This window comes from Anopheles merus, chromosome 3R, assembly GCF_017562075.2.
Source record: "Anopheles merus strain MAF chromosome 3R, AmerM5.1, whole genome shotgun sequence".
NCBI lineage: Eukaryota > Metazoa > Arthropoda > Insecta > Diptera > Culicidae > Anopheles > Anopheles merus.
In genome coordinates, this window is record NC_054084.1 from 47172795 (window position 1) to 47197331 (window position 24537).

General features: G+C 40.3%; 1 protein-coding gene across 18 annotated transcripts in view; it reads right to left on the reverse strand.

Moving 5' to 3' along the window:
* LOC121597079 (tyrosine-protein phosphatase Lar) overlaps positions 1-24537 on the reverse strand; it is a 235062-nt gene that overhangs the window by 9997 nt on the left and 200528 nt on the right. For 14 of the 18 annotated variants that reach the window (XM_041922582.1, XM_041922581.1, XM_041922583.1 and 11 more), the window contains 2 exons: positions 22245-22541; positions 10176-10184 (listed from right to left, as the gene is read on the reverse strand). The exons of 2 other annotated variants lie outside the window; for them this stretch is intronic. In XM_041922582.1, coding sequence (XP_041778516.1) covers positions 10176-10184; positions 22245-22541 — 306 coding nt within the window. The remainder of the gene's footprint in view (positions 1-10175; positions 10185-22244; positions 22542-24537) is intronic. 2 more of the 18 variants (XM_041922590.1, XM_041922587.1) reach the window with 1 other exon arrangement.

Consider the following 24537-nt stretch of genomic DNA (forward strand, 5'->3'; position numbering starts at 1 on the left):
AACGAACAAAGATTGAACCGTCTGCCCCCTTTGCAAACGGGACTCCCAATAGTAATAGAACACAACGTTTGAAGAAGGTTGTAAAGGTTGTTGTAATTTGCTGTCGAGCACGGTTGTTGTTAGGCGCCAGGCGCCAGAAATAATAAAGCGATCAGACGAACGAAAGCCATTACGCTCCTCCTCCAGTGCGCGATGCCTATAGACAACGAACTACGGTTTTGATTTCGTTAAAATACAACTAAAGTTACGCACATCTTGTCCCTTTATTCTTCGACTATAGCCATTGCTTCTATTGCTTCCGATGATACGATCCCTTCAATTAAAGTCCCTTGTTGCGAAAGGTAACCATTCGAAAGCGGGGTGGTGGTTTGTAGGGTGTGTAATCTCAACCGCAAAAGCGGGTGGGTGAACGAACGTGCGAGAGTTGGTTATTACTAAGAAAAGACCCTTTTTCTTGGGATGGTAAAACATTGCTTCTAAATAATTCTGCTTTTCATTAGTCGAAAAGATTCAACGACGAAGAAATATTCGAGCAATTTCATCGTTCGATACACAGAGAGAGAGAGAGAGAGAGAGAGAGAGAGAGATAGGGGAGAGAACGGGCAGTATCAGCAAAGGGAGTTTAAACAGCTTTCGCCTAAGTTCTTGTGGAACCCGGGGCGAAAAACATTTAAAATTCCATACACACACGGCTGTGAGGTATATTATGGGATACCAGCACCAAACATAACTTGCCAATAATGCTGCACATTTGGGGGCAGCATAGAGCGTAGATAATAGTTTTTGCATGCAACACAATACATTGGTGGAACCATCTTCCGAGGTGTTTACACCACCACCACAAAACACGCGGCTGTAGTAGTGCTCTTGCACTATGGCAGCATGTTTTTACACAGCGCATTCATTATGGTTTTGGTTCTGGGCAGTTTTCTGGGTTCGATGGAACTTTTTTGTCCCTCCCAGCCAAACGACGTACCTCCATCGAAAAGAAGTGCGCAAAAAGTTTGTATCTCTTTGGCAAACAAAAAAAAGGGGGTGGTGGTGGTCCGGGTGGTAAATCTTAATTCAATCCCCGCAGAGGCAACTTAGACTGGACGGAAGTCTACTCTGCAAGGAAGAAAGGTAAAGGTGGATAGTGAAAAGGGGCGTGATGAGGATGGCATTCACGTGCTTTCACCTTGGGGTAAGTGAGCGAATGATGAAAGTTTGAATGGAAATAGCAACGACAAACTGTTGGCAATCGACCATTGGTGGAGAGGTTAGTTTTCAACTAGTTACTGTGCAAAAGCGAAAAGAATGTACTCTGTGTTGCGCGATCGTGCAAAGACGCTCTGGGAATGGTGAGCTTTGTGCCAGTAGCAGCAACAGCAGCAGCACCAGAAGCTTGTTGATCGAGCTGGCAACACAATGAGGACAGGAAATTGCGGTGGTCAGTGTGCCCATCCTAAACTGGTACTACTGTTGCTAGATTTCTGCCCCGGAAAGCACACCCTACTCTAATGCTCGCTCTCTCCCCCGAGTCAAGCCATGCGGACACAGGGTACGGCACTTGGCGTAAAGGAGGGAAAAGAGAAAATTGACTCGACTCGAAGCGTCGTAACGAGTTTAGAATGAACTGAATAATGATGTTGCTTTGGGGAAGTGAGGGGGATTGCGCACCACCAACCCATCTTCCCATCAAAAGACCGACCGGGTAGGACATACGCTTCACAATCGTTCGGTCGGGTCGGGGTTTGCTGCTGGGCTGTATGACAGTTTTCCTCCCTCCGTAACCGGGGAGAGCTTTGGAAGGAAAGAATGTACAAACTCTGTGTGTGTGTATGTTTCGATAAAAGGCAAAAGGACAGTTTGTGCCTGACAATGTCAAAGAAAAAGCAGTGTTGTATCCTGTCGTTAGTGAATGGAAGATGACACAGCATTCAGGCGGAGGGGATGGAGGGGAAGGGGCACAGCGTGGGACGCGCAACTGCAACTGGTGGGCACAAAAATGTGCAAAAGTGTGTAAGGCAAAGTTGAGCAAGCGAGTTTTGATGCGAGTTTAAATGTGGATTTAACTGTACTAACTTTTTTCCCGGCACGCGTTCACGATCTTTAATGTGTTCGGGGATAGAGCTTAGAGTATGGGGAATGGTTGAAGCTTCCCTTGTGTTGTTTCCCTGTGCTTACTATCATGATTAATATGGGATGCACGTTAACATTGCACGCCTTGTTCCTTAATGAGCCTGGATGCCTGCAGCAGCACAATGGCAAGTGTCCAGTTAACATACTTTTCATCTGACTTTATTTTCATTGTAGCCTCTAAAAGTTAATGCCACCCAACTCTCGGTTATCATTCTGAATCCAATCGCTTTCCACAGCAACCGATGGGCTGATCGTGACAAATAAAAGGACTACACTAACTCAAACACCTACTTGGTGGGGGCAAAAACTGACACTGATATTGCTGCTACCGTCATTGAATATAAATAGTCACCTTTATCGCGCACGTCGGATACAAATTAGGTATTATTGGACTATCGAAAGGACCGGGATACGATTCATTCACCATTCGCCACACCTTCAATAAAACCTGTGGCCATTAAAATCTCGATCGTTCGATCGATCGTCTCTCTCTCTCTATCTCTCTCTTTCTCATTTTGGTCAGTCTAAAGATGTCAAGACGTGAAAAGCTAAGCAGTTAGCAGAAATAGGGAGAAAAAATCGTTAGCAAGGGCTGTCCATCCCGCGATAAGGCGATAATGGTAGCTCATGAGCTTGAAGTCATTGCTGCTCCTTCTCCTCCTGCTAGATGCGATGTTTTGTAACAGCAAATGGGACCTACAACACTGCATTGGGCCGGGTAGTAGTAGCTAGCACTATCACATCCGGCGCGGCTTAAGCTAGGACCGGCACAAAACTACGAAATCGAAAGAAGATTCCGATAAGATCCCATTCGCAAAGGTTATGTAAGAGAGTGGGGGCGAATATAGTGCTATTCTTTCTGCTCGTTCGAGCAAACATCGATCGAACGGCACATTTAACTTGAAACTAAGCTCTGTTCCACCACACATTCCAAACGAAGTTTCCACCACGCGTGTGGGAGAGCGGTTAAAGAAGTAGAAGGAAGAAGGAAGAGGAAAGAATGGGTTTCTTCTGTCGTTGACGTTGCAGATTTTTTGTAGTTACTCCCATTGCGCTTCAAGCCCTGAGCTCTGAGACTATACTCACATAAAAAAAAGAAAACCATTTAGCGAATAGCTATAGCACAGAATTCCCACGGCAAATATGGAATTACTGCGGTTTTCGGTTATTGCAAAACGGACGAAAACCATTCGACTAGAGCGCGGAGGAGGTTCGACTTGCAGCAGAGCGCTTTATCCGTGAATAGAGCACACGGAAAGGAGAAGCATATTAAAACGAATGGTTTGCTAGCCAAAACCTGGTTTGTAATAGTAGTAGCAAAAGCAAAAGAAAAAGGAAAAAAAATCCCAAATGCATTCGTGCTGTCGTGACTAAATGTGACTCACGTTGCATTTAATGCGCTTCGTTTCTCACGATGGCTTAGCAGCGTGTTTCGATTTCCAAATGCAGCAAAAGGACTGTGAGCCCTTTCTGTGAGTTTGTTTTCATGTATTTTCTTGTACCGCTGCTGCTGCTGATCCATCGGCAATAACAGCAAAGGGAGATGAAATTGTTTTCCACATGAGCGCAGACAAACAACGGTGAAAATCAATCGAACGTATCGCGAGCACTCAGGATGAGTCCAAAGAAGCGCTGTTGTGCGCCCGAAGAGGTTGACAAATGCAGATTTATCACTTGGTGTGGAATGTGGACTTTTTTGGCTGTGTATTCTGAACGTACTCTCTTTTAAAGATCCACTTTTCGAGTAGTTTTTCAGAAGTAACACAAGAACACATCGCGCGACACATTGATCGATTGTGATTATCTCGCTCGGCGTGTTTAACAGATCATTACGAGCTTAAAACACATGTTCCATTTTCACCTTTAACACGACCATATCATTAAGCAAAAGTTGTAAAGGACCTGCTGTTGCTGCTGTGTCTGCCGTTTCTGCCGACGACGACGACGACGACGACGGCATGAGATTTTCGCGTTGGCACTTTAGCTTCACCCATCCCACCGCGCACCAACCTGCACCGACCAGGTCTTGGGTCGTGGCGGCCATACCAGCTACAGCCAAACAGGTTTCCGCCGTCTCACGCCACGACGCGCCAGTGCGCTGGTCCAATCGTCACCGCCGTCGTGTGATGGGAGAAGAGACGAAAGATAGCAATCTAGTAGAATGGTTTTGCTACTGCAACATCTTCCGGTAGCTGCAGCTACCATAGGATCATACTGATGTAGTGTGGGCAAGTAAAAAGAGGGCATAGGAAGAAGAAAGAAAAAATGTGCAAACTCTCTTTTTGCACACACGACTTCCTTCTTTTCCCCCCCAGCGAGGAAGTGAAAGACTCTCGGTTGGCAGACACAGGCCAGCCCTGTGTGTATCACTCGTTTGCTGTTGCTTGGTGGTGAATATGTTGTTAACGTGCACGATAATATGTGAAACGATCGGATAGTTCAAAGGTTGCACCACCAGCCACTATAGGCTAAGCGCGGACGGACTTGATAAAATTCGTCATGAGAACGGCGACTTGGTAGAGGGAAAAAGGGCGCCCAGTGCACGATCGTAAACGGGGGGGGGGGGGGGGGGGGGGGGGGCACAAAGTTTACGCTGCCGTAGCAAAATTTTGGGTGATTTCTGTCTCCTGGGCAGAATTTAAAGTTTGATTCTGTTTTACGTTCGTTCGAAGAAGATTCGGTTTCTTTTTTTTGTGTTGTCTCCTATTTCTCTACTCAAAGGACGGCACTGCCACAGAGCTGCCACAGAGCGTTGGTAGACAATTTTCTTTACACAGCAGTGAGAGAATCTGGAATATTGCCCGTCTCGGGGGAGAAATCGTAGAACGTGTTTCTTACATTGGACATCAACGTTATAGGGAACATTTTTTCGCAAGGTAGTTTCAGTAGCAGTTGTAACATTGTAAAATCGTGTTCCAGAAAATCAGAATAAAAGTTTAGTTACACTAGCACATTTTTCTTTGCATGGAACTAAGATAACGTCTTTTAACAAAAATACATTCCCATTCCCCCATACGTTTTTAGTCACTGGAATAATCACGCCTTGTGGGGTAGTAATCCTTTGTGGAAGCAAAAATTGACAGGAAAAAAAATCTTTAAAATTGATCTTATTACATTATCCCTGCAAAGAGAGCACAAAAAAGAGAACGAGAGAAAGACAAAAATCCCACGGCTGCTTGTTTGAGATAAAAATGGGGGAAAAACTGGAATTTTCACAAAAAAAACTACAATTCCAAAATGCTACAAAAAATCTCCATTGCGGTTCGCGTTTTGATTCAAGAGGAAGAGAGGGTTATTTTAAAAAAATGCGAAAATCACGCAAAAAAATAATCGTTTAAAACATTTTGCTTTCATCTCTAATAGACACCAACACAACACAAAATATTCTATACTACGGGGGGAAAAAGGGAAGCACAAAATGCAAAAGTGGGTAAAATCGACTACAACTATCTATGTTCACACGATGTAATACAAAACGATTCTCTGGCCGTCTCGAATCAAGAAAAAAAGAAAAACAAAAACATGAAACGCGTCGATGAAAAGGAAAAAAGTGTGATCGTTTTATCAATGCTTCTTAAACGGTTGTGACAATGTCAACCAAACGGGTGTGATTGATGTTGTTTGCAGCGTAAGTGTCAATTACTTGTGTGAGAGAGCGGAGAGTAATACAAAAATTGTGAAAACAAAAAATGAAAATATAATCCAACATCAAACGAAGGTAAATTCGTTTCGTTTGGGAGAGCAACTGCTTGTTAGCAGGAACGGAAAAATTGTTGTTATTCAATGAAATCTGATACTGTTGTGGTGAACAGTCCGCTTAACCGTTACAGGAGGGCGTGTTCAATGGAAGGCAAAACAAAGTGAAGTGAAAGCAAGCAAGTGGACAATTGTTTTGGTGACATTTTATAAGACACCAATTTGTGGGTGTAATGATAACGAGAGTAAAACAAACAATATCAACAAAATGTCCACCTGATCAATTGTTACAGTGATTGGGTTGCAGAATCCCAGACATGAAACTTTTTCTGTGTGTGTGTGTGTGTGTGTGTGTGTGTGTGTGTGTGTGTGTGTGTGTGTGTGTGTGTGTGTGGTGTGTGTGTGTGTGTGTGTGTGTGTGTGTGTGTGTGTGTGTGTGAGAGTGTGCTATCGCTAATGAAACACTGTTTTTTCCCCCAACATTCCCATATACTGAGCTACGTATAGGAAAATCCTACCTTCTCTCTGGGTAAGGAGAAGCAAACAACTAAAAGCAGATATTTTTCTTTGGATGTTGTTGAACTTGCATCAACGCCCACTGGGTAGTCAACGGACAGTGGCAATAAACCTACCCAACAAACACGGGTTTTGCAGTGCTTGTGATCAAAGTTTTAATCTGTAATCGAAAGGTTAACACACGTACGGAGTCAGTCGCCGTAGACAATTGGAACGAAAAGAGTAAACACACTCGCAGCAGTAGTCGATATGCCAGAGAGGGAGGAAGAGCGAATGGCATTGGCAGGAGGGATACAATCAATACCATCGATGCTAGCCGCCTACGCCATACGGGCTCGGTGGTTACTGCACCTAATGAAGCAACGGCCGTGCTAAAATGCAAAAGGATGTAAGATGAGGCTAAACTTTACTCAACACATCTTGCCGATCGAATTTAGCTGCCAAGTGTGTAACGGAATAATCAACACTTCCCAAAGCATCCGGGCTGCCGACTTTGTGTGTGTGTTTCGGTGAGCTGGATTATAGGTATAGAGTACCGTTGGCATTACGGAGGGAGGAGTGGAGATTTCGTTTCACCAGTGCACCCGGTGCATGTTCTTGCAAGTCCCCAAGCCACGCAAGGGTTGTGTGTTAAAAGATTAAAATAGCTGGAATGTGAACAATTCAAATTAAATGAAACCATGTGCCTCCGAAGCACACATCGCAGAGACTGTGTTTGGCACAACGATGGTTCGGACAGGATCATGGATATGGGGCGTATTGAAACAGCGTTCAAATGACGTTCGACAATCTCGTGTCCCATTCCCCTGTGGGAGTGTGTAAGGAGTGTGCGAGAGAAACACGAGTGGACAGCTGCATATTGCCAGCGAGCAGTCCCGGGCAGTTATCGGCTCGAAGTCGAAGTAACTGATAGTGCACTACTGTCAGGCAAACGGCTAGGCATCGTACAGGTCGAGAGTCGAATGTCATTCGGAAATTATGTATTTCTTGCCGTACAAATCGCTTTGCCAGTTTCGTTCCCGGTGCCCTGTGTGTGGTTGGAGTTCGATCTGATATGCTTCTTTTACGCAAAGCTCGCCAGACAGCCAGTGGTGGGGTGGTGCGTGGTAAGGCAGCGTTCTGGTACCCTTCGTAGGCACACAGGTCCGTCGTTCGTATTATAATGTCTAACCGCAATAAAATCTAACCCAAGATCACGTTCCGGTTGGTTTTTGCGGACCATTTGGGATCCATAATCGGTAGCAAGTCTGGTGGTGGTGGTGGTGGTTGTTGCTGCTGCTGCTGCGGGAATTGATCGACGCAGCAGCCAAGACGCAACGGAAGATAGTATTGCAAGCACGTCACGCACGGAATGCACGGTACACGTACTCGCAACGCATCATACGCATGACGCATGGTTAGTTGTAAGTAATTATGTGATTTTATTATCAGTTTAACACATTACACTGGCCCCGCCCCAGCGATGTAGTATGAAATTATGCTGAATGGTATGGGCAGCACAAAAACAAATGCAAATGATACTACAGAGCAGCTCCCATCGCAGCTTCAGTAGCAGTTAAAATGGGGAAAACCTCGGCAAATCGCCGGCAACTCTGGCTTAATGAAGCCATTTAGATGCTCAGTCTGTTTTTCATATAGCTCTGTGTGATGGGGGAGAGAAATTCCTAGCATTCGAGCAAACTATCGCCTTGCATCTTCGGCAAATGTTGTTCGATATAGTTGAAATAGTTTAGCAAAACCAACCGACTTGGCTTGACCACGACGCATGTACCGAAAATTTTCCCATAGGACTTCAGTGGTACATAGCGATGCATCCTTGGTAACATTACACAGCACGCAGTTCGGTGTCGGTGAAGGGGTAATGGTGATGATAGCAGGCAGATAGTAATTAAAAAAAAGTGCAAACTTATGCTTGATTTATTGTTCGTAGTGCCATTTGCATATTTGAAGTGTTTAAGTAATTGATTAGGGATGTAGATTGCAAGCAGGCCCACCACACGAACACACATACACACACTCACTCACACATATAAACAGTAATAATGCATTCAATCGATTGGATGGCCATTTCACGGCTGGCGGCTGGGGTTAATTAAATTTACAGTTTGAAGAGCGGCACGCAAAACAATCGCAAACGCGATGGGCCAGCGCAGTGGCGGCTACGGCAGCGGTGAGGAGCTTTAATGAGTTTGAACCATTAGCTTTAAGAGCAATTACATTACAGAACTTTGCATTGATTGTAGCGCGAGCGCAAAACGGATGCGTATGCATGACGCTGTTGGGAACAGTTCTTTTCCCAACCGTGCTGCTCATTTCTCTGAAAGCGCACAGAAAACTTTGCCTGCGGAACAATAGTCGATCAGATTACATGTTACACGTTTATGTAGGCAAACTATGTTGCCGACCTGCGGGATAGGAGGAGAAGGATACATTCATGGAACGGCGAAACCTTTTCATACGGTTTGCCACAGAGTAACGACGGCAGCAATGGCAGCAAGTGCACGAAGTGGACGAAACAAGGCTGGGCCCGGGGAAGTTGTTTGTAAGATGAGACAGGCGCAATCTTTGTGTGTTGTATAAGGCGTGACCTGATTTTCTGAGAGAAAACAATCATCTGGGGCCCGAGATGAGGGCCCGTACAGCGAACAATGCAGCAGGTGGAAGCAAGCAGCAGCATTTCTCTCTGTATTCCCCTAATGGCAAAGGAGAAAACTGCACACAACGTCACCACGAACCTCCCCCTTCTCCAATGGAATGAGCTTGACGACGCTAGCGCTACGCAGGCAGTGAAGATGAAAAGAGCGATGATTATGCGGAGCGGGGCAACGGAAGCGGATTAAGTTTAACGCTTTTCTCCGCAATCGCGCTTCATTGCGGATAATCATTTGTGTGTGAGTGTATGTGTGTGTGACTGCATTGGGTCGACTTTCTTCTTGTGCCAAAGGTACTGGCAGTGGTTCTAACACTTCTAAGACCGAGAGGCCTCACTATTGAAATCTTTTTACAGCGACCAGTTTCTGCAGGAATGCAAAGCAAAGTTAGTGAATGAGATGCTCGCAAGAGGCAGAGCGAGCGCATGCATGCAGGCAAACTACTTTTGTATGCGGTCTTTGCTCCAAAAACCGGTACCGGTTGCTTTTGATTTTGGTGCGTGGATGAAGGGAACGACCGTGTGCCTACCAGAGTGGTTCGTGGTGTTGCAGTACTATTCTGTTACAACAATGCTTTCGGTGTGGCGGTTCCACCAGAGAAGCACCGTATCCCCTTGCCGGTGGCGAAAATATAAGATAGGCGCGGTAGTCTTTTGTTGTTCGCGATTCCTACTGTATGAGCGTAGGCTGTAGCAGTTGAATGTAGGCGAAGCAATAAAGGGCAAAAGGGCTTCCCCGAACTGATGGTACAGCAGTTTCTAGGCAAATATCGTTTAATATTTAAATATTGTAAGTAGTTGTTCAATGTTCAGTGAATTCTACACCGAACAAAAGAATATGGGAAGAAAAAAACAAGCGTTTCATTAGCGATGCTGAAAAGGCGATTAATATGATAAACCTTTAAATGCTTAAAATAATTATTGTTATAATAAAAAAATACAAACAATCAGTTTACCTGCAGTATTTTGCAGGAGTTTACCAAAACAAAAAAAAAAAATCGTAAATATCCAAGGCGTGTGTGTGTATGTTATGTGTTGAGAAAAGGGCAACAGAAAGGTGAGCTATGTGCACTTTTCCGTTTGATTGTTTATTTTTCCTTTTCAACGAACATCGCGTACGAACCAAACGCGCAGAACAGACCAAAAGTGAAAATCACATAAATTTAGGCGTCACCGACCAGATGGTACTCACTCTTAACTACTGCTTTTGATACGATTTTGGCCCGCCGTTTAAATTGATATCGTGATTTATGGCCGGTACACGTAAATATACCCGCACCATCCGCAGAGTGCATCGTAATGGGTGCGCAGTTGCACCGCCGTCGCGTCGCGTTGCATTGCCGTACAGTGGAATACGCGGTGGAGTTGGTGGTGCACACGGTGCAATGCGCCCAGCAGGGAGAGTAGTTCACCCAGGACCAAAAGGGTCGGAGGACGGACGTCCGTCGCGGGTCAGTTTTTGGGGAATAATTTATTTTTTACAGTTGTTGCAGCAGTTGATGTAGTTTTTTTTTTGTCGTAAAAACAATACAAAAAATGCATGCGCAGCCCCCATGTGCCCAAGTGCGTTTAAGCATGGTCATAATTTTGTTTTTCATTTTTTTTGTATTAATCGTTCGTTGGTTTTGTTTTCAATATTTCATTTCGGGCGAGTTTCGGGCATCGTTCATGAATGTGGTCGCGTATTATGCGAGGTTGTAACGCACAACAAACCAAGGAGCCGATCGTAATTTAATCGATGACAAAAGCCAACCACAACACCCCGTTTGGTGGTGCGAACGCGCAAGTGGGCCGTTGAAGGTGGCACGGACAACAAGGGCCGCAGTGTTTTACAGTGCAGCAGATTTAAAATGAGTTACGTGATTTTTATTCCAAAATACATCCAACCCACCGTGCCCGTGTGTGTGTCCTCCCACCCCCAAGGGCGGGCATATTGATGGCGGGCGCGTTTATCAGTAGATTTACCAAATTTTGCATAATCGGTACGATGATGGCAGTGTGATTTCCATTTACACAGCAGAGCACACGCCGGCGGGATGAAGAACCCGATTGACCCGAAAGGCAAGATATTCGATTAAGATGCAAACATTAAAGTACAAAAATGGAATGTTGCATACACATCCGTAGTATTATTTGTGCAGCGATGACAACATTTTTGTGTTATTTTGTTTGACCAGACGTGAATCGGTATAAACATGCGCGGCAAATATTGCAGTGCAGTGACCAACCAGGGATGCCATGATCGCGATCGATCGAAAGGATCGTTTGTTACGAGGGTTTTCATTCACACACACAGCGGGCAATGCAACGAGCGACGATGCGATGCGTTTTACCGGAAGGTTTACCCGTGGAGAGCCGGGGATGAAAAATGTAATTATCGGCCAAGTATTTGTTTTGTTATCGGTGCAGAGAGCAGTGAGCGGCGGGTATTTGTTAGTTTTCAATCAGGTGTATCAACGTTGTAAGCGAATGTTCGTTTGTTCATACGTTCGTTCGTTGGTCACAGAGCAGTCCCAGTTAATCCGCGTTCGAATGAAATGGAAATGAAAAGTAAAGAAAGCACAGAGAAGGAGGAACACCTGCTGGTTAATGCTGTTTTAAGCTCGTTTGTGTAACGGGGCACGTCCTGCAGAAAATATATGCTGCATATTCTGTGTTCTATCATATAGAGATGGAAGTGTGTAAGTGAGTGCAGGTGTCCATTAGAAAGCAAAAAAATTGTAAATACAATTCCTAAAAAAATAATATGACCGTTCGTTTAACTGCTGCGATGGGTTTGTGCAACATTGCAACTGAGCTAACCGTATCGATACGGAACAGTATCAATGTTATTATGTATGTAAACATTTATTGTAATTTATTCGGAACTGTTTTTCGAGGCTACCAAACCCAACCGAATGGGGTCGTGCCACATTACATGGAATGCTCAATACATTCAGATGAATGGAAGTTACTACGAACTATATTCGTATCGTTACATTTTGCAACCAGTCTGTATTCAGATGTGATACGCCCAATACGTTAGGTTTCGTAACCTCTTGGGCGCAAGGAAATGAAGTGTCGTAAAAGAATAATATAAGCGAAAAGCATAACATTGGTAAAATTGTCTTTGAAAAGTTGTCAAAAATATTCAAATAGTTTACCAAAATTATAGCAAATTATAAAAATTGATTTGCACACCCGAATTGATTGTAGAACAGTACTGAATGCACTCGAATAATCATTTGCACAAGAATGCAAATAATGCAAACAGGGAACAGATTTGTTTGCACAAACAAACGGAGCTTAAATCAACTGGAGCGCATGGTGTTGAACTAGAATAGCATTTAAACTCACTGTGATTAATGTTTCACACACAAAAGTTTATCGTCTTCAGAATAGATCAAACGATTAACCAAGTGTGGCAGTGTATGTGCGGCGTTTAGATGCGTATAATGTAATAGAGATGAAAAATGGCTGGCTTGATTCCATACAACGAAAAATAAGAGTTTAAGAACGTAACTTAACTATTGCACCAAAAAAGCTAAATATGAACTCGCTCGTCATTTGGTGAAGCAATTTTTCAAACTTGCAAAGTTAAATTGCGATCGAATAACTAATTTCTATTCACCAACACAACGCTGATTTTGTGATGGCATAATGCAGTAAAAACTTTTATTAACACTGTGGTGTACCGATTCCCATCAGAAGACTGTGAAGATGAGATGGCAAAAACTGGGCACATTTAACGATAGGTAAATAACCGATCATTATAAATTGCGCAGAAAAGGGATTGTCATTGTTTTCGTTTCGTGGAGAATAATGAAGGCGAAAAGATCGTGGAGGGTTTGAAATTGTTGGAAAACCAAAGGCTGAAGCAGATGGTGCCTTGTGTTATTTTTTGTTTTGCTGGTATAGCATGCATTCTTTTTTTTACAGCGGAAGTTTTCCATTAGCTCTTGCCAATACAATAGGCTATCCGGTAGGCGATAGAAAAACAAGGATACCCGTTAGAATAGAAGTAACGTTTTAATGTTGTCATCGATTGACTAGGATTTTAATTACACTTTGTGTGGGTGCCTTCTATCAATTATTTTTTATCGCCGTACGTTTTGGTTGCATTTTTATACGAGCAATGAAGGAGATCTGAGCGAAAGAGATCTGTTTTTGCTCCTTGGTTGCTTTGAATGTTTTTTGTACGTTTTACATGGTTTACATGATATTGTAGCAATCGTGACTTACCTTAACAGTAGAATTTGACGAACACTATAAGTTTAAATAGACTTGAATAATACGATGATTTGATATATAGATATTTACCTCAAAACGGTTAATTTTCTTAAGCGAATTTGAAATTAATAATAAAGGGTGTTCCGTATAAAATGTTGTAGAATATGAATGCATATAAATCGGAATTCCCCGAATGTTATATAGTATATGTAGTATATTTTGAACATATGTATCCTATTGTCGCTAGTACAACGACCCCCTTTAGATAGAAAATGACGAAAATCAGATTAATGTGTTACACACGGATAATAACTTTACAATAACACCTGAGACATTACATTCGATTCCAAACAAAGATAATCTATAGGGTAGTGTACCAATTGTTGTCAAAAGACAAAAAAAATCAAAATTAATAATAGAATCTGGCTATTTGTGGTTTCATATCATTCGTATTCGTAAAATTTATCGCGATTCCTTATTTTCTTACAAGTTTTACAATTTTTCGAAATCAATTTATCAAATAATCACAATAATTATGATCACTGTCCAAAAGATAAAAATTTCAATTTATACATATACTATAGCACAGTCACCTACGCCAAATGATGGTAAGAAATTCGATTATGATTCATTAACACTGAAACAGCACAGTTTTTAATTGTTTAATAATGTTAAATGATTATTTTATTGAGTTGAAAAATAGCACAACAATTGGTACAATAAAATCTGTCATGAACTAATTGTTGTGTTATTCCCATGCATACAAGAACCATTTTGATAGCAAGAACCAGTTGTGTCATTTCGCATGGAAAATCGTACAAAATTTACCATTCTTAACCTTATCTTTAAAATATTAAATTTTATTGTTTCTCAACATCTAGTTATCAAATTTTGTAATTGTACGTTCCTTAAGAATAATCCTCTTGATGTTAAAAATCAATTTGGTTAGATCAAACAATTCTAGCACATTTTTTGAACTAGCACAACAATTGGTACACATAGCACAACAATTGGTACATGGAAGAGCTTTTGGAAATCGGCTATATCTTTTGTAAAAAGCGTTCAATTTACAAAATGTTAAAGCAATAATGTATCTAAGATGTGTATCGATCTACTTCACCTTTGTTTATGAATTTTTATTGAGTAGTTTCGTCTAGTGGTGTTAAAAACAGGTATTTTTGAAGATCAGCTCAGTTTCGGTTCATTCATAAAGGTGATCCGGATCATTTGATCGGATCAATCATTCAATCGTTCGTTCTCTGCCAAACCTGGCAGTTAATGCCAAATCTGCAGTCAAAGAGAAAGAGAACATCTCAGGGCTCTACCAAAGTATTTTGGTTGTTTCCCAAAATTGTTTATGGCTCCTATAGTTTTTTAGCTCATTCCCACGATTTATTAAGCGTTACCCATTTTTTTTTCATTGAATTGTATCGATGTTCAAATGGGACAATACCAAAATTATGATTAGATTATTCAAAAATATATCTGAAACGGTGAATAAATCGTGAAAGAGACCCAAAACATCACAGGAATCACGAGTAATCATGTTTCATGTAATCATGTTAATCATGCGAAGAGATTTTAATAAAATACATGGGTGATCGAATTCAAAGCATGAATCGGATCGGAGCGGCGTGACCAGGCTATCTCGTTTTGATATAAAGAAGATATGTCTGATCTGCTATCTGAAGAGAGAAGAATTGTGATCCGAAAATGATGCCTGCTCACTTGCTTTTATTAGGCGCATTCGAGCAATCGCCTTTGTTTCTCTTAGGGAAGCGATGATCCGGATCTTTCAAAAACTGATTCATGTTTCATTCGCTCAATTTACTGATCCTGATCATTTGAACGAATCTGGATTTGATCTTACATCACTAGTTTCGTCACAATTCTTTTTTTGGCCGAATGGCTGTAAAGTGTAACCGTTTATTGTAGTTGTTAGAAAAATGTGAATCTGTAACTATGACTTTTATTTTATTTTTCAAATCAATATATTGCTAGATCGAAGTCATGTCATTGTTTTCGGAAAATTGACATTTTGAGAGTAGTAATTATCGTTTGTCGTTGAACTTACAAATCACGAGTTTCCTAATGCAATTTTTATGTTTCTATTCAAAATGAGAAATATCTAATTTAAAGATCTGATGAGCAGCTTTTCACAAACGGGTCAACAATTTATAATTAGTTAAGGGGATTAATTTTATAGTATAACAAACACACACCCAAATTTGCAAATATTTGAATACTAGTACGGAACACCCTTTATCAATTGTACTATAGTTCTAGCATATCAAGAAAACTACAATTTACTAACCGCTTAAAACATACACAAAACATTCAAAAATAATCAACCATTTGTATGTCAACATTAAAATCCTGCAAGAAATACAACCTCAGTGTTCAGGTTAAGTTTTGTTATTCTATAAAGATATGAAATCATTATTTATGAAACCCAATCGGCCGACCTGCAAAATCTAGATGTTTTGTGCTCGAAACATGCTGATTGAAGTTTAGTAATTTACAAATCGAACCATCTTTACTTCAATAATCAATCAATGTAAAAAAAGTGACATCCTTTTCCAGCAACCGGAACGCTTTTGATATAGCTGGCTAAGAAATGTTACCATCAATGTGGCAACCTCCATTCCAATTTGATGAGGCATCGGCTGAAGTTACGATACATTCATTTCAATCCGTAAAAGGATAACAGTAATCGCACACATGGGAGCTGGACTGGCCTAGCCAGGATTGTTGGTCGATAGCTTTCAAGTGTATAAAGTGCTCAACTACTGCAGCCCAATTTATTATCGTCCTTATAGGATCCCCACACCCCCCTTCTCGCCGCGCATGCAGGATCGATCGTGGCGGCGGCAAGGGTCACAAACTCTCAACTTCATTAACTAAATGGGTATGATTCCATCTTCCGTAATCCACTTAATTTATACGGACAGCGAATCCTGGATCAGGTACCGACACCTTAGCAGTGCTTCTTCCGGTAATTTTGAGCGACCGAAGCCACCAAGTGCTGCTGCTGACCGACATGTACGAAATCGTACTCCAATATCAGCATCACTGCCGCCTCGATAGCCATGCCATGGGTTTGTGCGGCTGGTTGTAGATTTTGGGGATTTTAGAATAAACGGTTACAGCCAGGTGTGTAGGACGATAAATATCTCTGTCTTTGGCCTACGCACTCGCCAGTGGCTTTCTGTTTGGGATATACCGGCAATAAAGTGTCCGGTGCTGGCGATGTGAGATTAGGGGTGCAGGAGCACCCCGTAACCGTGACCGATGTGTGTATGTGTGCTGTGTAGAGATAATATCTTTCACCGAAGAGCTTCACCGGATTGGCAGCAAAATGAACGACGTGAGTGCGTTGAGTGTGTATTAATCACTTTTGATTAATTACGTTTTATGGCTTTTGGGTTTCGTGTTTTTCGTGTCTTTGACTGCCGGTAGATGTGAACGAAGATAGTTTCCAGGGCATCTGTTTTGTTGTGGACAATTGCAAGCTGGGGCTAGATTCCATAGTGCCGCTTTGGTTACGTCTTTGTGGGGGTTTTTACAGCTAATAGCTTAATAAGACATCTTCGACAAGCTTACGATTACGCAGTAGAGATTTTATCACATAAATTAAATAATATAATCCCAAAAGGCATACACTTAGACTATGATTAATAATCAGAAATAAGAAAGCATAGCTTTCAGCTATGTTTTTTTTCAGTTGACGGCACTTAAGTATAGAAAGGACACTTTTGTTTCAACAATTTAGTAATTTTAAATGAACTCCAAAGGAAGAAATTTCGGATAAATGGTTTGCAAGGACCATTATACAGCGCCAAATGGTTTATATAAAGGTCATTTGTAGACGAATTGAAATAATGAAAAAAACACAAACCACATACGACACACAGCTTTCGTCTGTGATCGGTTGATGAGCTAGATTAAAAAAAATCCCAAAATTGTATCATAATTCCATCGCTTATGATTCGTTTTATTTGATGGGTAGGAAAAGAATTCCACGGCAATATTGAGATTAGTAGCGCAAAAGTTTGAATTAAACGCATTGTGAGAAAAGAAAACAAACAATATGATGAAATATTTCTATTGAACAAAAAAAAAAACACAATACTCATACTTTGTGCATGAAAAAATGCAAATGCACAGCAAAATTCAAACAGCTAGACTGGAATAATACAAAAAAAAAAACTAGAAAGAAACCAAACTAAAATGGTGTACATTCACAAGTAGACAGCACATTATGATGATAAGTCTATCAGTAAATGAAGATGTAGTACAAGAGAATAATAGAAAATTCATAGCACACGGAAAAAAATGTGAAAAATATTCAAAAACAGACAACCATTATGAGTGTTGTGTTCGAATTTGACAGCTGATGTTTCGCTGAGCAAAATTTTGATCAAAAGTAATTTTAATTTTAGGCGTATTAAAGTCGATAAAAAATATTAACAAAACAACAACAAATGATATTTGAGCCCTTCCCACGTTGTTGTTACAAAAGTCACATATCGAAGATCTCCCGTAACGAACCCAAATCAGTATGATCAGTTCTTTTCTTTTTCAAACCGGAAAGCATCTTTGTGGAGATACTTTGTTCATTGTGATGTGGCGTGATTTGTTATATATCTCTTATAATGTAGTTTGACTTATCAATTAAAATTGCATTATATAATAGTTTTAGCATCTATAATGGAAGGAAAAACAAACGAAAAAAGGTTGAAGAAGAAAGAAGAGTGTGTGTAATTGAAACGTAACATCATCTTATCATTAATAAGTTGAAACATATAAACAAGTTGTGCTTGTATGAGTTGAGGGTGGATGGTGAGCGATTATTGTGCATGTGTAAGATTTTGCTATTTATTTCGTGACACAAAAACACTGGAATTGTGCAGAAAATACAACGACAAAAATTGAGTAAAAGGTGCGTTCATACAAAAATCGGTGCGCTTTCATCGGTGTGTGTGTGCAATAGAGAATAATAGCAGATGCTTCGAGTGCAGTTTTTCGAGTGCAGTAAGTGCAATTTTACTTTATATAGGTGGCAGATAAATGAAAGTTTAATTTTTTCAGTACTCAGTTGAAATTAACAACAAAATTCAAAAATCTATGACATATTCACATTTTTGTTGCTAATTGCAATGAAGATATAGCTCGAACTGAGAGTAAAACAGAAATAATAATAACCAAACGGGCTGTACAAAAAATTGCACGACAAAAATCAATCATTTTGAAAGTCAAACACAAAAAAATTGCTGTGCGGTCAAAAATTCAGTGCAAAACGCAACCCAAAACAATCCGTCAAAAACTTGGCATGCAGTTTGGTGGTGTGGTAGTTATGAAAAACGGGAAGGTGGGAGAGTAAGAAAGTAATTGCATTAGTTTCGGTTTGCTGAATAGAATACAATTAGTAGTTTGTTTTGTTAGCGGTGCTTTTGGTCGAACAAACAGCATCTAATTGGCGATTGACAGCGGTGAATACAGAGACGAAGAAGAATATACGTAACGATACATATAAATTGTTATTCCATCGCTATTGACCGTGGTTGACATGGCATCGAAAAACGTGAATAAAATTTAACGAGTGCGCTGAAGAAAAGTATGGTGCGTGTGGTGGTGACATTGATCTAATGCATAATAATAAGAGCGCATAATTTCTTACGTGAGCAAGTAATACTAAAGTACGGTGCGAACAAGAGTGCTTTGCCAGAGGTATCAACAACTTGACTGGTGCAGAATTGAACGGGACAAGGTGCACGAGATTATCGAAAGAGATTTAAAAAAATGTTTCAAAACAATACGAGCAGTTACAATAACACATATGTACACACACACACACACATATAGACATATAATTTAATACAAAGGTGCTGGCTGTTGAAAAATAACGAGAGATAAATAAAACATTGCTTCTGCAACACGTGCTACAATGGAAATGAACCAGTAGCAGAAATTACGGGAATAGAAAAATTACCGTTTCCTTGTAGCTTGAGCAAAGCAAAAAGTTTGACGTTTGACATGAGCGTGAGTGGGGGGTTTCAATGATCGAAAGGTACAGAGAATAGAAAACATTGTAAATTAGTTAGTTTGCAAAAGTTGTTCTTGTTCGCTTGCTGGTACTTTTGAATTTAGAAACATAACAAAAATTGAAATTGAAAAGTGTTTATATCTGTTTTTACGACAACCATATCAAACGACGTATTCAATATCGAACGCCATATTCCTCTTGAGTGGGTTGGATTGTGAATCATCTTAGCCTAAGTAACAGCTGAATAAAGTTTTTGAATGATAAAGTTTAGAATAATTGTAATTATTTTATTACTTAAGTGAGCATACTCATGATATTATTCGTTCGTTGATGAATGCTATTATTGCACGTTTTTCGGTGTAGCTTTTGTTGACAGCCCATTATATGTGTTAATTCTTAATTCTTTACTGGATTATTTGACGGTGTAAAAATGTCCCCTATGTGACACTTTTTAAAAAAGTAACAGTGGCAAAAAATAAAATAAAAGTGATCGATCGATACCGACTGCTATCACAAATAGCACTCAACAAAGGCAAAACCTTGAAGGCCAATGATTTAACCGAAACCGTACGCTTGGGATTGGATTTTACGACAAGTTTAGGAGGCACTTTGCTCCCACAAACAAAAAAAAAAAAAAAAGGAATGACGCTACCGCTCACATTCCGGAATGCGAAAGGTAAATGTTTATTAATGTGATTAATTTTTATTAATTTCACTGTTTGAACTTTCGCACAGCGGTGCGGGTGTAGCGTTTCGTGTTTTTTTCTTGCTCTTTATTTTTGGAAGATATTTTCCTCCCTTTACCCATTCATTGCAGGAAATGTAACGACAGCGAAGCGCTGCATGCAAAAGGATCGCCCCGGTAACGCGAAACCCAACGTCACACGCCGGTGCGAAAACGGGCAAACGCCGAAAATGAAACGGTTGAACGGAGACGGGTTTTTAATGTATTCATTGAAACGGTTACAGAAACAAATTAATTTTCTCGCCAGGGACCTATTTGAAGTCGAAACGCCGTTCAACAGGCATCAGCAGCTTTTTTCGGCAAAAGATTGCCCCGCACCAAGGATCTGTGTTTGTTGGGTTGGCGGGAGCAGGGAGCAAACGTGCTGGGAGAGCAAAACTGTGAGAGACAGATGATACGCGCCGCGCCGTAACTTACTCGAATCGCAGGGAAGGAGCAAAAGGGCACGAGCGCAAAAACGTACAGACACAGATTGACTTTGTCGTTGCGCTGCGTTTATTTGCACATGATTATTTCCTCTCGCTTCCGAAGTAGGCGTATATTTACCTCGCGAGTTTTGCAACTTTTTTGAACGGCCACAATTTGCCATGTGGATGGGCGTGAGCGGGTGCCCCGAACAAGTTTCCATGAAGGACGCGGAGGCCGAGGAACAAGAGACGGAAGAAGATGAGAAAAAAGAAACAACACAGAAGAAATATTTCACTTTACCTGGGCAGTGAATCAAAAAGTCAGTTCTCGTCAAACGAAGCGTGCAGGTTAGAGTGTCGTGGAATTACTCCAGCGTGTTTTAACGGCTCCCACAGGAGTCATTAAACTTTAAAACAAATTTTGAAACAGAAACTCGTCTGCTAATTCAGCAGCCGTTTTAGAACATCAGTTCTCTCCAGCAGCAGTAATGCCCCCCCCCCACCGCATCGCCCATCGCGTGGCGAAGGAATGTGTAAGGGAGGGGAAATTGAAAAGTTAAGCCATACGAAAATTAGGTTTCTTAAATTAACCTACCATGCCAGGAGTTTTACTAGGAGTGGTTGGTATGTGGCAGCCGGAACAGAGTGGCAGGTCAAATATGAGAGAGAGAGAGAGAGAGATTTTGTGGCGATGGTCGCCCCGAAAGCGACCGGTAACCTTTTCTGGACAATTAAAAGGGATTTCTGTTGCATACAACCCAACATCAAACCTTACCGAGAGGTTTAGGTTGAAGCTGTAATGATTTTCATCACGACTGCCACAAAAAGATGCCTAAGCTAGGGTGGAATTTAAGGTTACTTGGCTTTACTTTTAATAAGAAGGAAGTGCTAAAACAAAACTGAAAATCTCGTAAATCCAAGCGTTGGTCTGCTCGGGGGCTATTATAACTGTGATTCATGTGCTCGATTTTGTGCCATGAGTATGCTCTCGCTTATTTCGAATTCAAAAACTATACTCTGCCGTTTAGACGGAGAATTAAAAATGTAATAATTGCGAGCATTAGAGTTCCTGGGGGCTGGCTATATTTTTAATTCTCCGTCTAATGGTTAAACCTATGGAAAGCAAACACATATGAACTGTTGATAAGGTCCAAAAGCGTTTTTTAAAATAATTATTAAAAGATATAAATTGAAAATTGTTTGTCATACATAAGCTTGTTCCCGACTCACCCTTTTGTTCATATGTGTTAGCTTTGGTAAGATGCATGCCTTATTCTAAAAAAATATATTTATGCACCATCAAAAACAGCGCCATGTTCCGAGCTGCTGCAAAAATTAGTTTCTAATAGGATTCGTTTTTATGTGTTTTTGGCAATGCTAAAAAAACGTTTGAAATTACAATTGTATTCCAGACGGGAGCAGCTAGTAAAAAAAATGCTTTTATCGTTACGCAAAATGCAAAAAGTGTTGTGAAAAATCCTCGCTGCATTAAAAAACGTTTCTTTAAATTACAAAACAAGTAGTGTTAAATTTTGGAAACAAAAACAATCCACATTATACCTTCAAAATACAAAATATTAGTTAGTATTTTGCTTCATGATAGTTTCAGCGTGTTTAGGAGTAGTAATTCGAGTAGTTTGTGTTTTGATTGTGATTATTATAGCTTTTGTAGTATGTGTTTCGCTGTGCTTGAGTATTGGGAGCGAGTTATGCGAGTTATGTCGGGGTGTCTTGGTGGGTGTGTAAATTGCGTTTAGTAGTGGAAGGATGATGGTGTGTCTTGTTGTAGCATTAACATAAATGAGATGTCTGAGTTTTACGAACGAAAAAACTAGCATATGGTGCAATACATACCGTCTTCATGAGTGCGAACTGTGTACGGGTACGATCGGGGTCCGTCACCAACAGAGGTACCGGCTAGAACCCAAATCTTGTACTCGGTCCAACGCTTTAGCTCGTCCAGGACGATGCTAGTAGAGTTGAGGGTGGTTACCGTGGCCTCGCTATCTGATCGTCCAACCTCGACGAAGAACACCTTATAATAAACTATGGCGCCGTTCGATCGTTCGACCGGTGGTGGCAGCCATGACACGTTGATAGTGGTTGGACTTGTGGCTTCGACAGTTACATTACGGGGCGGTGCACCGGGTACTACGAGTTGGTCAATGGTCAGGCATTATTGGTGGTGCAGTATAACGTAAAATCATAGCGATAATTGGGAAACCGATAAAATAAAACAAGAAACAAGAAAAAATATTGTAAATAAAAAGAATAAATCATATCGATCAACAACAATACTAAATGTAAACAATAGCAGTAAACGAAACTAGAAGAAATGACGTGAACGTTCAGCACAGAATAATGGAAATAGATTTAACATTTACGAACAAGATATATAAAAAAAAATACTTATATTATTGAACATTTCACGATTTCTTCGCGGGAAAACAAAAACTAACACAACTCATGTCGTAAATAACAAAAATCATACAATTTAACAATAGTTATGAAAAGGAACCAAATCAAACGATTGGAATATAAATAAAAATGAAAACAAACACAGTCATCGAAACAGTGCATCGTTTGGAAGGATTTCATTTTCGTTCAATCATATATGGTTGTCCCTTTTGTTGCGAGGTACAGAGTGCTTTAAAGCCGCTAATGCACTAATGCGTGTCATATCTGGACAGTTAGTGGTAGTAGTAGTAGTAGTAGAAAATGTGCATTTTAAAGGTAAAGAGGAAATGTTGTATCATACACATTTAATGGTGCTCTTGAAACAGAAATCGAACAGAAACAAAGTGCTCATTTGGTGCAGAACAATTATATAGAATAAACGACAGGAAAGATTTTGAAACAAAATCGATTATGCAGAACGAAACTAATCATGATGAAACACATTCAGTGAAAACTCATACAAAATGTATTGGTGTCGCATGTAATGTTTCTTCGTGGTGCAAAGCAAGTTGATGCGGCTACTTTTGGTACGAGGTAAGAAGGTTAACGATATAAGGCACATTTTTAAAACACATCTCATTCCAATTCTAAAGCATTCGTACTTTGTAAATGAACAAAACTGTCCATGCATTGACTTCAACTAATGGGGAAACTAAGGAAATAAAAATGACAGAAGAAGCGAATCGATTTAGGTTCAAATTAGCTACGCTACATGATTTAAAGTACTGGCCAGATAACTGTTTTGGATGTTAAATGATCGAAACAGACTGGTGATTTAAAGTGATAGCTAATTTTACATAAAGAGCGGAAAGCTATGAGTGCGATTTTCATTGCAAGGAGATGGTGTACAAAAATCAGATGGAATGTAAGAAAATGAAATTGCAACAGAAAGAGGCAATGTAATGCAGAAAAAACTCATTAAAATCAACCATTCATTGGTAAAATATTAATTGTACCATTGTTGGATTGCAAAATAAAAAGGACGAAATTGTCCATTGCGAATAAAAAGTAAAACACGAACTTGGGATGCGCCAAAGCGAAAGCAGTGGAAATTCAGATAAACAAAGAAGTTTAAACAAATGATAAATACAAACAGTTGTTGAATGAATAAACAAAAAAAAAGCAATAGACACCGATCCTCACCAAGACCAATGTCCCAGCAAAACTACAATGAAAACGTTGTGATGCTGGGCAGAATCATACCGACACAATTTTAAGTGCACCATGCAGCAGACAGTACTATGTAGACAAGCATACGGAAAACACCGTTTGTTATACTTCATAACGTATTGTTCTGTTCCCCCGTAGGAGTAGGAGAATGAAAAATACAACAAAAAAAGGAAGTTAAATCTGCATTTGTAGTAGTTTTTGCATTGATTGGTGCGCTTACGTTAGAAATAACGATTCTGCTAGCATAACATATCAAACACACTTTTGAATTTGTTCTTTTCAACTCCACTCATGTGTGGACTTTGATGTGCGATAATAGTTTAAAAAAAGAAACCATACTGGAGATATGCAAAAAAAGGAATTATTCAATATTTAATTAGATTGGATAATTGTATAAACGCAAATAAAAGAAAATAATAAAATTTTGGTGATATTTTGTCGTTGTATATAGTTAAAATATAAAATGAAAACAAGAAACGCATCAATACCTTATTTAAGTAGTAAGCAAAGTACAAGTGTA